Genomic DNA, 11,491 nt, shown 5'->3' on the forward strand with positions numbered 1-11,491 from the left:
CTACATCTCATATCCAAACCCACCACAGCCACATCACGAATCCAAACCCCACACCCATAACCACATCTCAAAAATCGAAACCCCACAACCACATCTCAAGTCCGAACTCCACGGCCACAAATCAGATCAGAAGCTTGAAATCACCTTTAAAATACCATACCACAAATCTTGAAAGAAGAAATAATGAAAGAGAGAAAGAAACAAGATGAAGTTGAGAAAAGAAATGGGTGAAGAAAAAAAGAAAGAGAAAAATAGAGCAGAAGGATCTAACACAAACTCGAAAAATACTTTATTAAAAAAAACAATTACACAGCATCAGATTTTCGTGGAGGCTACTGGGTTTCAGCTGGAGCTGTTGGGTTTCAGATGCTCCTGCTGGGTAGCTGCTCATCTTTGGATGCAAAGGAAGAAATGAGAAGAGGAGTGAGAGGAGGAAAGTGAAAAATCAATGAAATGGGTATACTATGGTAGGTGTGGGTTCAGACAGTGGAATTGAGATACAAATGAGAAGGAAGAAAAAGGCGAGAGACGTTGGGAGTGGCTGAGGTGGACTGACTTGATAGAGACACAACATGACAGTGGGTCCCACATAAGTCCAAAAATTTACATCAATGCCCCCAATAACTCAGTTTCATAACTTAAAAACACCCCCAAATGTGTTTTCAGTTTTGCTCACTCGTTATTCAAAAATCAAAAACCAATAAATTAAGTGATAGAAACAAAAACTGAAAACATATCCAAACACACCCTTCTGCCATGTGACCCATCAATTTTAAGTTATCAGCTATAAAAATAGAGTCGAGGATGAAAAACATGAACTCCTAACAGCCCCTAAGTCTTTCATAACCGCACATATAACCTAAAATGATATTTTGGCTTTTAAATAAAACAAACTCGCCTTCGGGACTCTCCTTCCTTTTTGTGTAATATGAATTTAGAAATTAGAAACAAGTTGAATGGCCTAGAAGCCACTAGAAATCATAAAAAATTAGAAACCAAGCATATTTTAATGTCAAATCTACTTTTTTAAGATTTTTTAAAAGCATGAACGCACCATAACCAAAACTCAAGATGCTTTTGGCTCATCCAGATCCTACCACCAATGATGAACTAACTATTTAACTATTATATTACTCCTACCACATAAACCAATAGCGATTCAGATTTTGATACACTAGAATAAAAAAACGCTTATTAAGCAGTCATTAACTAATTATTTAATAATAATTATCATACTAATCCTATCACATAAACCAATAGCAATTCAGATTTTGATACACTAACAAGAAAACACTTAACTCAGTATGGAACTTCCGAGAAAAAAAAAAAAAAAGCAGAGAGAGTATCGCAGTTCGCAGCTCCTTGATTGCAAAACAAAAATTCATTACATTACAAAGTTAAAAAGTTCTAAAGAAAATCAACGGTCAGGATTCCGCCGATCAAACACCATCATCGTCATCATCAACTACACATATATATACAAAATACAAAAACAAAACGGCCTCTCCGTCACAGTAGAGAGGTGGAGCTAGATAGTACATACAGCGTTCAAAACGACGGAACGACGCCGTATCCATAGATACGTTCAACATCGACCTCAACGTCCGTACGCTTTGCGAACCTTCCTTTGATTCGCGGCCTCGTCTCTGCGTAGGCTTTTCGCGAAGCGTATCGGATCGTCTTCTCGAACTTTCGGTTCTTCCTCTTCTCTCTGTACCTCAAAACCCTCGCTTCCCGATCCGCCGCCGAGATCTGAACCGCTCGATTCGCCGAGTCTGTTGTCGGCTTATTATAAGAATCGGATATTTCCGTCACGGTGCTTCCATCTGGAACTACACCGACATCGTGGGACGAAGAAGACACCTGAAAGAAAATTACAATATCAAATCAGAAAATCGAAGCAACCAAACACAAATCTAAGAAGGAAAATTAGTTAGGAACGTACACTCTGGCTAACGCACTGAGTGTTGTAGCCATAGGAGTAGGGTTTGGAGGCTGAGAAATCCATGTCGAAGCAGTGGTCGTTAATCAATGGAGGTTGAACATTCTTGCTCTGTACTGGTACTACTCCATCAGTACCAGAACTGTTTTGCTCCTGAGCTTCCAATTTCGGATCCACCGGCCCGTATTCCAGATCCATATACGGATCCACTTCCGGTAACAGAAACTGACCCGTATTCAGATCCGTACTCTCCATAACCTTGTTATTCGGGTTCGGAAGCAACCAAGAAGCAGCTTCGGCCTCTTCCCTGCTGACGTCAGCTTCTCCTTCCACGTCGGAGAAGTAACGTTCTTCTAGGAAGTTAACGGCGCCAGCCTTGACGGTGGCGGATTCGTAGAACGGAGTGACGGGAACGCGCTCGTGGCGGCGTGCGAGTGGGTTAGCGGAGTGGATGTCACGGTCGCACGTGACGCAGAGAGCAGCGGCGTCAGCTTTGCACGTGACGTGTGCCGGAGCTTGCTCGCAGACCTCACAGACCCAAACACGCGCGTGACGCGACGCGAGCTTGTTGGCCGCGTGGATTTTGGAGTCGCAGCCTACGCAGAGGAACGCCGAGTCAGCTCGGCAGAAGATAGTCGCAGTTGCCGATTTGCACGAGTCGCAAAGCTTAGATGCCATAAGTAAGTAACTCAACTCAAGTACTCTCTCTGCACTAAGCTCTTCTTTCTCTTTCTTTCTTTCTTTTTTTCTCTCTCTCTCTCTGTTTGTGTGTGGTGGTTGTTGATTATGTGTAATTTTTGGTCTATCTTGTGGGCCTAGGGAGATCTGGAGAGTGACGAATGAGAGAACGACACGTGGGAAAGGCTTAGCCAAATAAATGAAATTAATTGAGTTGAAAATGAAAACTGTTTAGGCTATAATATTTTCACATAATAATTATAATTTTTGAATTTTTTTTTTTTTTTTCCCGCTGATAACAACATGCAAACTACTTAAAATTTGTTGTGCAGATACTGTGTAAACAGCCTTTTTGGTTGAAAATAGGGCTTGGGGGGTTTACTGTAGGCTATAGGGTAGGTGTCATTTTAGGTGACCCCACGCGAGATGGCAGGAGGTTGGAGACTATTGGTTGGAGTTTGGTTTCGGGAGTTTTTTTTTGTAAAGTTTTCAACGTAGTAAATGGAAATGGGGGAGGGGGAGGGGGGGAGAAGGGTGCCAATAAATGAAATGTGTGTGGACTGTAGAAGAGTGTGGATCCCAGAGAGTGCCAGATTGGTCCACCTGATTGATGTGTATTATTTGTACCGTGACCTTAGCTGGCTGGTCCTAGTCTTAACATACATAGGCAATTTGACAAGGGTGGTCGTGCTCGCATGCACCGCGGGAGCTTGCTAATAGGGAAGACATCTATGAGATTTTGTGCGCAAAACTCTTAATCAACATCTTGGGGATTGAAAGATTCTTTTTTGTATTTATCTGATATGTGTTGAACAGGGAGAGTGGGTTGGGGGGACTACGCGTACTTAGGAGAATAGTCAAATTCTCGAATATTAATGTAAAAAAATTATAAACATTTGATCATGCAAATAACGGATTTTATACACTAATAGACATATAACAAAAAGTTTCAATCAAACTTAATAGACATGGGTTTAAATTAAGAAAAATATTACATTTTTATTTTTTACCTATTTTTAATTAAAAACTAAGTGTAAAATAAAAAATAACTTATCTTGTCTTAATCTCTTAAGCATAGAATAAAAGACAAGTGTTGATTTATTTAAATTTTTGGTGAGTCATGAAAGAACTGGGTTATTTTAGTCTTATTTTATTTTTATTTTTTTATTGGAAAGACGTTAATAGTTGAAACAAGATTTTAGGTTATAAATCAATCATTATTGTGGGGGAATGGGGCACAAACAAAAGGCCCATAGACCCAAGCCCACAAAGAGTGGAATGAAAGGAAAAACATATTTCCAGCCCAAGATAACTGCATAAATAGTAGGCCCTGCACATAGATAAGAATAACATGAAGAAGTACGTTGCGCAATAATACTCAGCCCATGGGTGTTTCCTGTTCCCAACCGGCATGTGGCCGAGGAGAATTTTGTCCTTGGCCCATGACCGAGGACACAGACAAACTAAGGAAAGACAAAGAAGTACTTGAAAGCGTACATTTGAATCCCGCTTATTTTGTTAAAAATTGAAAACTGAAAATAATAATAAAAAAAATTTCTGATTATTATTTCTTACTGTTCAACACGGTTTATTGGCCTAAATATACTGTTCATGGGTGCATTAAGCAGTAGTCAAAAAAAAAAAATGCAAAATGCGGACGTGAGAGATGCTATCCAAATGAAGCTGAAAAGCCAACGAACCTGGGAAGATAAATTGGTAGAGCCTAAATTCAATAACAATTACTTCCGCATTAAATAGTTGTTCCCACCTAACCAAGGCTGCATTTATTGTTGAATAACGCACTTGAACAATACTCCTCATCCATTGACCCACTCACTTCTCCAAAAGGTAAAGGAGACATTTGATAGAACAAGTATCTTTCCATCTCCTCCACACAATCCCCCACTAAGAGGAGGATGCCACTAGTATAAATAGGACCCTTCACCAATTCAGAATGGTGATTAAAAAAAAAAAAACATTGGAAAGAGAAAGGCAGAGTGTAAAGAAAATTTCCAACTTGTAATTGCTTATCTCTATCAAGCTGAAGAGAATTCTAAGACCCCATCCTTTTTCTCTTTCAGTTGTGATATTACCATTTTGATTTTGATTTTGATTTCTTATATAGTTCTCCCATAATTCATAAATAAATTGTGTTATTCATTTACTTTTTTGTATTTTGACTCCCACAATTATAAAAGAAAGTTTTGTAATACAATTTAGGATACCATGAATTTTAAACATTAAAAATTATTTTTACAAACACGTATAAATTAGCTGCCTAATATTTATATTGAAGCATATTCAGAATATACCTATATATTTTAAAAAATTCATGGCCTTTGGGGGGCTTGTGGCTCCGCTACTGACTATAGACTTTATTTTTTATAATTATCTTAACAAAGTTGATTAAGGCGAAGGCATCAGTTTTATTTGTTGTAGCCTGTAGGGTAAGTGTCATGTAACTATGTAACCAACATGTCTGTCCACATTTGTGTGGGGCAGTCTATCAACCAAGGATGTCAATACCGTACCGGTTTGGCCACCGGTACGATATATTTCGGATACCGGTCAATACCGGTGTACCGTTTCGGGTTTACCGCTATTTTTTATATTTATAAATATATAGATATATATATATATATATATATATGTATGTATGTGTCTGTGTATATATATATTATAATAAATATAAAAGTTTACCATAAAACATTTCCTCAATTCAGAACTAATTATTCATGGTTTTAGATTTTAGTATCAATTAAAGGGAAAAAAAATAAAATAGAAAGCTTAAAAGTTACCATTGCATACTAAGAAAACAAATGATACTAATAAGTTAATACAAATAAGTTACCATTATGTCCTAACAAAAATTCAAAAATTACAAAACTTTAAAAAAAAAAAAAAAAAAAAAAAAAAAAAAAAAACTTTTTTTTGTACCGGCCGGTACACCCGGTACCGGCCGATATTGCCCGAAATTGGCCGATACGGCCGGTATTTTTTCTGGTACGAAACAAGGGGGTTGAGTGTACCGAATTGCTAGCCAGTACGATATATTCCGGCCGGTATGGCCGGTACGGTACGAAATTGATAACCTTGCTATCAACTGTAAGACATTTTCCTAATAAAGGATCGCGAATCGCGATCCCACCATCAAAAGCTTCTTATTTTATTTATTAAAAAAAAAAAAAGTCTTATTTTCACAATTATGATCATCAAAAACTTCTTTATTTTTATTTTTTAAAAAAATCTTCTACAAACTAATTGGGATAGATAATATTATTCCTATTTGTCATTATATATTATCCACAATAAAAATTTATTGTAAAGTCAAAGTTTGGCTACAAAATTAGAGTGTTAGGATTTTCTAAGATTTTGGGATAACTTGGTCTCAATGTAACATTTTTTCATCTTGTCCCAACAATTTCATGCCACATGTTCCTACTTTTTAAAAGAAGATGGTTTGGTCCCAATTAGATACCACATTAGCATTTCATTAAGCAACGTAGGATATAAACTAACGAACATAGATAGAAGGATATAAAGTAAAACATTTTGAAAAATTTAGGGAAGAAAAACAAACATTTTAAAGTTGTAGAGAATGTTTTGTGACAAAGGGTCGAAAATGCAAGAATGAGCCCAAATATCCCCTCGGATTCTTTAAATTCTTTTTTTTTTCTTTTTTCGGAAGCTCAAGTCCAAAATTCCAAATGTATGAGAAATAAAGGCTAATGGTGTTCAAGAAAGAGACAAATCAAAATTATAATAAATGAAATCCAAAATATTTCTTAAAATACTAAGTCTAAAACCTTTTTTGCAAACAGCAAGAAGAGGAAATTGAGAGAAATTGTAAGAGAAAGAGATAAAGACTCCTCTATACCAATACTTTCAACCCTAAGTCTCCAAATAGTGTAACTACTTACTGGTTGACTGGGCTTTTTCTCTAAAATTTCAACTCTAAGACTTAAACATGATTAGGTTGCTTTTGAGATCATGGGAGCCTTCTACATTGAGTTTAGGGTGCTGATAAGGGCTGGTTTTTGGTTAATGGAAGAGGCTTTGGACCCCCTAGGTGCTAAGCTCGTGTTTTTGTTTTGTTTGCTTTTGCTTAGGAAGTGGGTTAGCTTGCTTTTTACATAATTGAGGAAATAAATTGACTAAGCCTCATTGGTTGTTCTTCCCTAGCCATTGCAGGCCCTTGGAGGCTGCACTTAGCGGCTACCAGCAAGGCTATCCAATGGGGGCCAACCCTGCTTTAGAAAACTTAAAAGTTACCATTGCATACTAAGAAAACAAATGATACTAATAAGTTAATACAAATAGGTTACCATTATGTCCTAACAAAAATTCAAAAATTACAAAACTTAAAAAAAAAAAAAAAAAAAAAAAAACTTTTTTCTGTACCGGCCGGTACACCCGGTACTGGCCGATATTGCCCGAAATTGGCCGATACGGCCGGTATTTTTTCCGATACAAAACAAGGGGGTTGAGTGTACCGAATTGCTGGCCGGTACGGTATATTCCGGCCGGTATGGCCAGTACGGTACGAAATTGATAACCTTGCTATCAACTGTAAGACATTTTCCTAATAAAGGATCGCGAATCGCGATCCCACCATCAAAAGCTTCTTATTTTATTTACTAAAAAAAAAAGTCTTATTTTCACAATTATGATCATCAAAAACTTCTTTATTTTTATTTTTAAAAAAATTCTTCTACAAACTAATTGGGATAGATAATATTATTCCTATTTGTCATTATATATTATCCACAATAAAAATTTATTGTAAAGTCAAAGTTTGGCTACAAAATTAGAGTGTTAGGATTTTCTAAGATTTTGGGATAATTTGGTCTCAATGTAACATTTTTTCATCTTGTCCCAACAATTTCATGCCACATGTTCATACTTTTTAAAAGAAGATGGTTTGGTCCCAATTAGATACCACATTAGCATTTCATTAAGCAACGTAGGATATAAACTAACGAACATAGATAGAAGGATATAAAGTAAAACATTTTGAAAAATTTAGGGAAGAAAAACAAACATTTTAAAGTTGTAGAGAATGTTTTGTGACAAAGGGTCAAAAATGCAAGAATGAGCCCAAATATCCCTCGGATTCTTTAAATTCTTTTTTTTTCTTTTTTCGGAAGCTCAAGTCCAAAATTCCAAATGTATGAGGAATAAAGGCTAATGGTGTTCAAGAAAGAGACAAATGAAAATTATAATAAATGAAATCCAAAATATTTCTTAAAATACTAAGTCTAAAACCTTTTTTGCAAACAGCAAGAAGAGGAAATTGAGAGAAATTGTAAGAGAAAGAGATAAAGACTCCTCTATACCAGTACTTTCAACCCTAAGTCTCCAAATAGTGTAACTACTTACTGGTTGACTGGGCTTTTTCTCTAAAATTTCAACTCTAAGACTTAAACATGATTAGGTTGCTTTTGAGATCATGGGAGCCTTCTACATTGAGTTTAGGGTGCTGATAAGGGCTGGTTTTTGGTTAATGGAAGAGGCTTTGGACCCCCTAGGTGCTAAGCTCGTGTTTTTGTTTTGTTTGCTTTTGCTTAGGAAGTGGGTTAGCTTGCTTTTTACATAATTGAGGAAATAAATTGACTAAGCCTCATTGGTTGTTCTTCCCTAGCCATTGCAGGCCCTTGGAGGCTGCACTTTGCGGCTACCAGCAAGGCTATCCAATGGGGGCCAACCCTGCTTTAGAGGCCAAATTAGTTAGGTTAGAAAGTTTCAATCACGGACAGCAAGAGCTTGAGACTTCTATTTGGATGAAAGTTTTGGCCTTTTGGATACTAAATCCTCTTCATGAGCCTTAGTTGTTGCCAACGTCTGTGGCTTTGGCCGGGTCCATTGTTATTAATACCGTTCCGTTCCGGCCGGAATGGCCGGAATATTTCGTACCGGTGAGTAAACCGGAACAGAGACCACCCCTGTTCCACCTCGGGTGGAGTTTCGGCCCATTTCGGGCTATTTCGGGAGTTTCGGTCCGTTTCGGTCAATACCGGCCGAGATTAAAGATTCGGCCGGTATGAATCTTTGGCCTTCTCCCCTAAATTTCATGTCCGACCCACTGCCTTACCAGAAAAAGAAATAAAAAAAAATAAATAAAAAAACTCCACTGCCTTTGTCTCTGTTTAAAACGGAGAAGAAAAAACACAAGAATGAAAAACAATACTGAAGAACAAAATGAAACAAACACAGCAGAGAAAGAAAGAATTAGAGGAAACAAAAATTAGAACAAAGAAGAGAGACCGAGACAGAGCACTGGTGAGTGGTGAAGCTCCAGAGTTTTGAAAGTTGAAACTCTTGAATAAGAACATTGAGAAGTGTGTGAGACAAAGGAAATAAATGGATTAGGTGATAAAGAGATGGAGAGGTTCACGTGGGTGGGTTTGGGAAATGGGAAAAGTAAATTTCAAGAATGTTCTTAGTTATAATTAGTCAGCATGTTCACTTTATTTACAAAAATGCAACATATAATTTTTTAATAACCAAACGCTAACTTTATTTGAGAATATTTTTTTTAAAGTAAATATATTAAATCCATTATATTATATTTTTATATATTTATATTTATTTATTTGTGCTAATCCGAAACGGTCTAAAACGGTACGCCGAAATAGGCCGGTACCGAAATATTTCATTCCAATAGACAAACCGAAACGGGCTCCGAAACGGTATTCATAACATTGGCCGGGTCCACATCTATTCCCTTGCTGTGAACTAAGAAGCCCAAGAATTTCCCAGAGGACACTCCAAATGCGCACTTGAGAGAGTTTATTCTTAGTTTGAAAGCTCTACACCTCTCGAATACCTTTCTCAACACATGGAAGTGTTCCTCTCTCCTCCTTGATTTTACCACTATGTCATCCACATAGTCCTCTAGTTTCTGATGCATCATGTTGTGAAATATGGCCGTCATTGCTCGTTGATAAGTTGCACCTGCGTTTTTCAACCCGAAAGGCATCACAGTGTAGTAGAAGTTGCCCATGGGTGTTTTGAAAGCTGCATCCCTTGGTGTCATTCTGATATGATTGTACCCATTGAATCCGTCCATGAATGAAAACATGGCGCTTCCTACTGCAAAATCTATTAGTAAATCCATGTTTGGCAATGAGAACTCGTCTTTCGAATAGGTTCTGTTGAGATTTTTGAAATCTACACAACATCTTATTTGCCCGTTCTTCTTCTTCATTGACACTATGTTAGATAGCCAGCGCAGGTGTTAAATAGGCTTAATAAATCATGCGGCCAGCAATTTTTGTACCTCCTTGACTATTTACCCTTCTATCTCAGTGTGGAATATCCCAGCAGGCTGGGCTACTGGCTTGGCCTCTGGGTCCACATTCAACGCATGCACCATTGGCCTGGGATCTAACCCTGACATTTCACTGTAATCCCATGCGAAGACGTCTTTGAACTCTTTCAACAGCAGTATCAGTTCTAATTTTTCCTTTTCTGTCAAACTTGCACTAATTGAGATAGGCGTTGGTTCTTGTGAGCTAGACCCCAGGTCAACTTCTTCCAGCTCTTCTTCTGCTACAACTTGTACATCTTTTTCTGCCACAACTTCTTCATCTTTCTCTTTATTACCCTCTTCCTCCGAACTTTCTTGAGCCACGTAACATGCCAAACTCTTGTGCTGCCACTCTTGGGTGGCACCCGCTTGTATTCCACACGTGGGCCCCGCGCGCCTTCATAATTTGTACACAGTCCTGCCGTCAGAGCCTCGGACCCTAACACATTGCAGTGTGTCATCTAATTCTACGGCGGGTGCTTCCTTCCTTTTCTTCTTTTGTGATAGCAACTCCTTTAAATCAGGTTCTGGGTCACTTTGGATGTCTTCCCGCTTAGGTACAAAAGTGCCTTGTGCTTTTGATACTGAGCTTTCCCCAGATGGTGCCCATTGGTCGTAGAACATAGTTTCTACTAGATGGGCTTCCGTCTGCTCGAATGGCGATTGATTTGCCGTTATGCATATCATCTTGCCATTTAATCTTCCCTTCACGCACTGGTGATAGGTGAACAAGACCAATCGGTGTTTGTGCAACCATGGCCTCCCCAAAAGCACATGATATGAGACTTTTGTCTTCACCATGTGGAACCAAGCTAAGGAAGCTATAGGGCCCACCTTTAACCACAGCTGGATATGGCCTGCGATGTATTCGCCTCTTCCGTCAAACCCTGTCACTTCCATTGGGCATCCCTGAATCTTTTTTATGGAAATTCATACTGCTTGTAAAGTGCTCAATGGAATGAGATTTATAAAAGCACCTGTATCTACCAAGCAGGGCTGGATTCTCCTTTTTGCCCTCCCCTGGATCTGCACAAATTACTACCGCTGCTACACCCTTCCCTTTGTGGTTTAGGAGTGGGTTTCTTTGAACTTCCTGTTAGGATAGTTCTAGAGTCCATTCTTTAATCCTGCGGTGTACCAATCTGCAGAACGCCCAACATTCTGTAGTAGGATGTTGTACGTAGTTGTGCAAACTACAGAAACCTGGGTCCCTCCGCTCTTCCTCCGTGGGTTCTCTAGAAACTTTATTAGGGTTAAAGACTCCATTTGCTATCCACTTGTCTAGCAGCACATCTAACTCTTTTGGGGTGCATGGTATTGGTAGGGGAGTATCATATTCCCTTCCATCAGTCTTCCTTCTTCGCTCACCAGTGGATGCTGCCATAGCCTGCGGAGCGTTCCTCTTGTCGGAACTTGGTTTCACCGACTGGGCAGTCTTTTTGGCCTTTTGCAACAACTGTGCAAACTGGGGGATTTCTAAGTTTTCTAGGACTGCCCTGTACTCCCTGATCATGTTTGTCATACACATTTCCACCAACGTTCTTTCTTCACAATGATCATAA

At 38.5% G+C, this 11,491-nt stretch overlaps 1 protein-coding gene across 1 annotated transcript; it reads right to left on the reverse strand.

Moving 5' to 3' along the window:
• Positions 1 to 1,339: 1,339 nt before the first annotated feature.
• LOC126712775 (zinc finger protein CONSTANS-LIKE 4-like) lies at positions 1,340 to 2,716 on the reverse strand. The gene is made up of 2 exons (XM_050412232.1): positions 1,946 to 2,716; positions 1,340 to 1,863 (listed from the first exon to the last, which is right to left on the reverse strand). The coding sequence occupies exons 1-2, from the start codon at positions 2,618 to 2,620 to the stop codon at positions 1,549 to 1,551; spliced, it is 990 nt and encodes a 329-aa protein (XP_050268189.1). The 5' UTR covers positions 2,621 to 2,716; the 3' UTR covers positions 1,340 to 1,548.
• Positions 2,717 to 11,491: the final 8,775 nt, after the last annotated feature.

This window comes from Quercus robur, chromosome 2 (assembly GCF_932294415.1).
Source record: "Quercus robur chromosome 2, dhQueRobu3.1, whole genome shotgun sequence".
NCBI lineage: Eukaryota > Viridiplantae > Streptophyta > Magnoliopsida > Fagales > Fagaceae > Quercus > Quercus robur.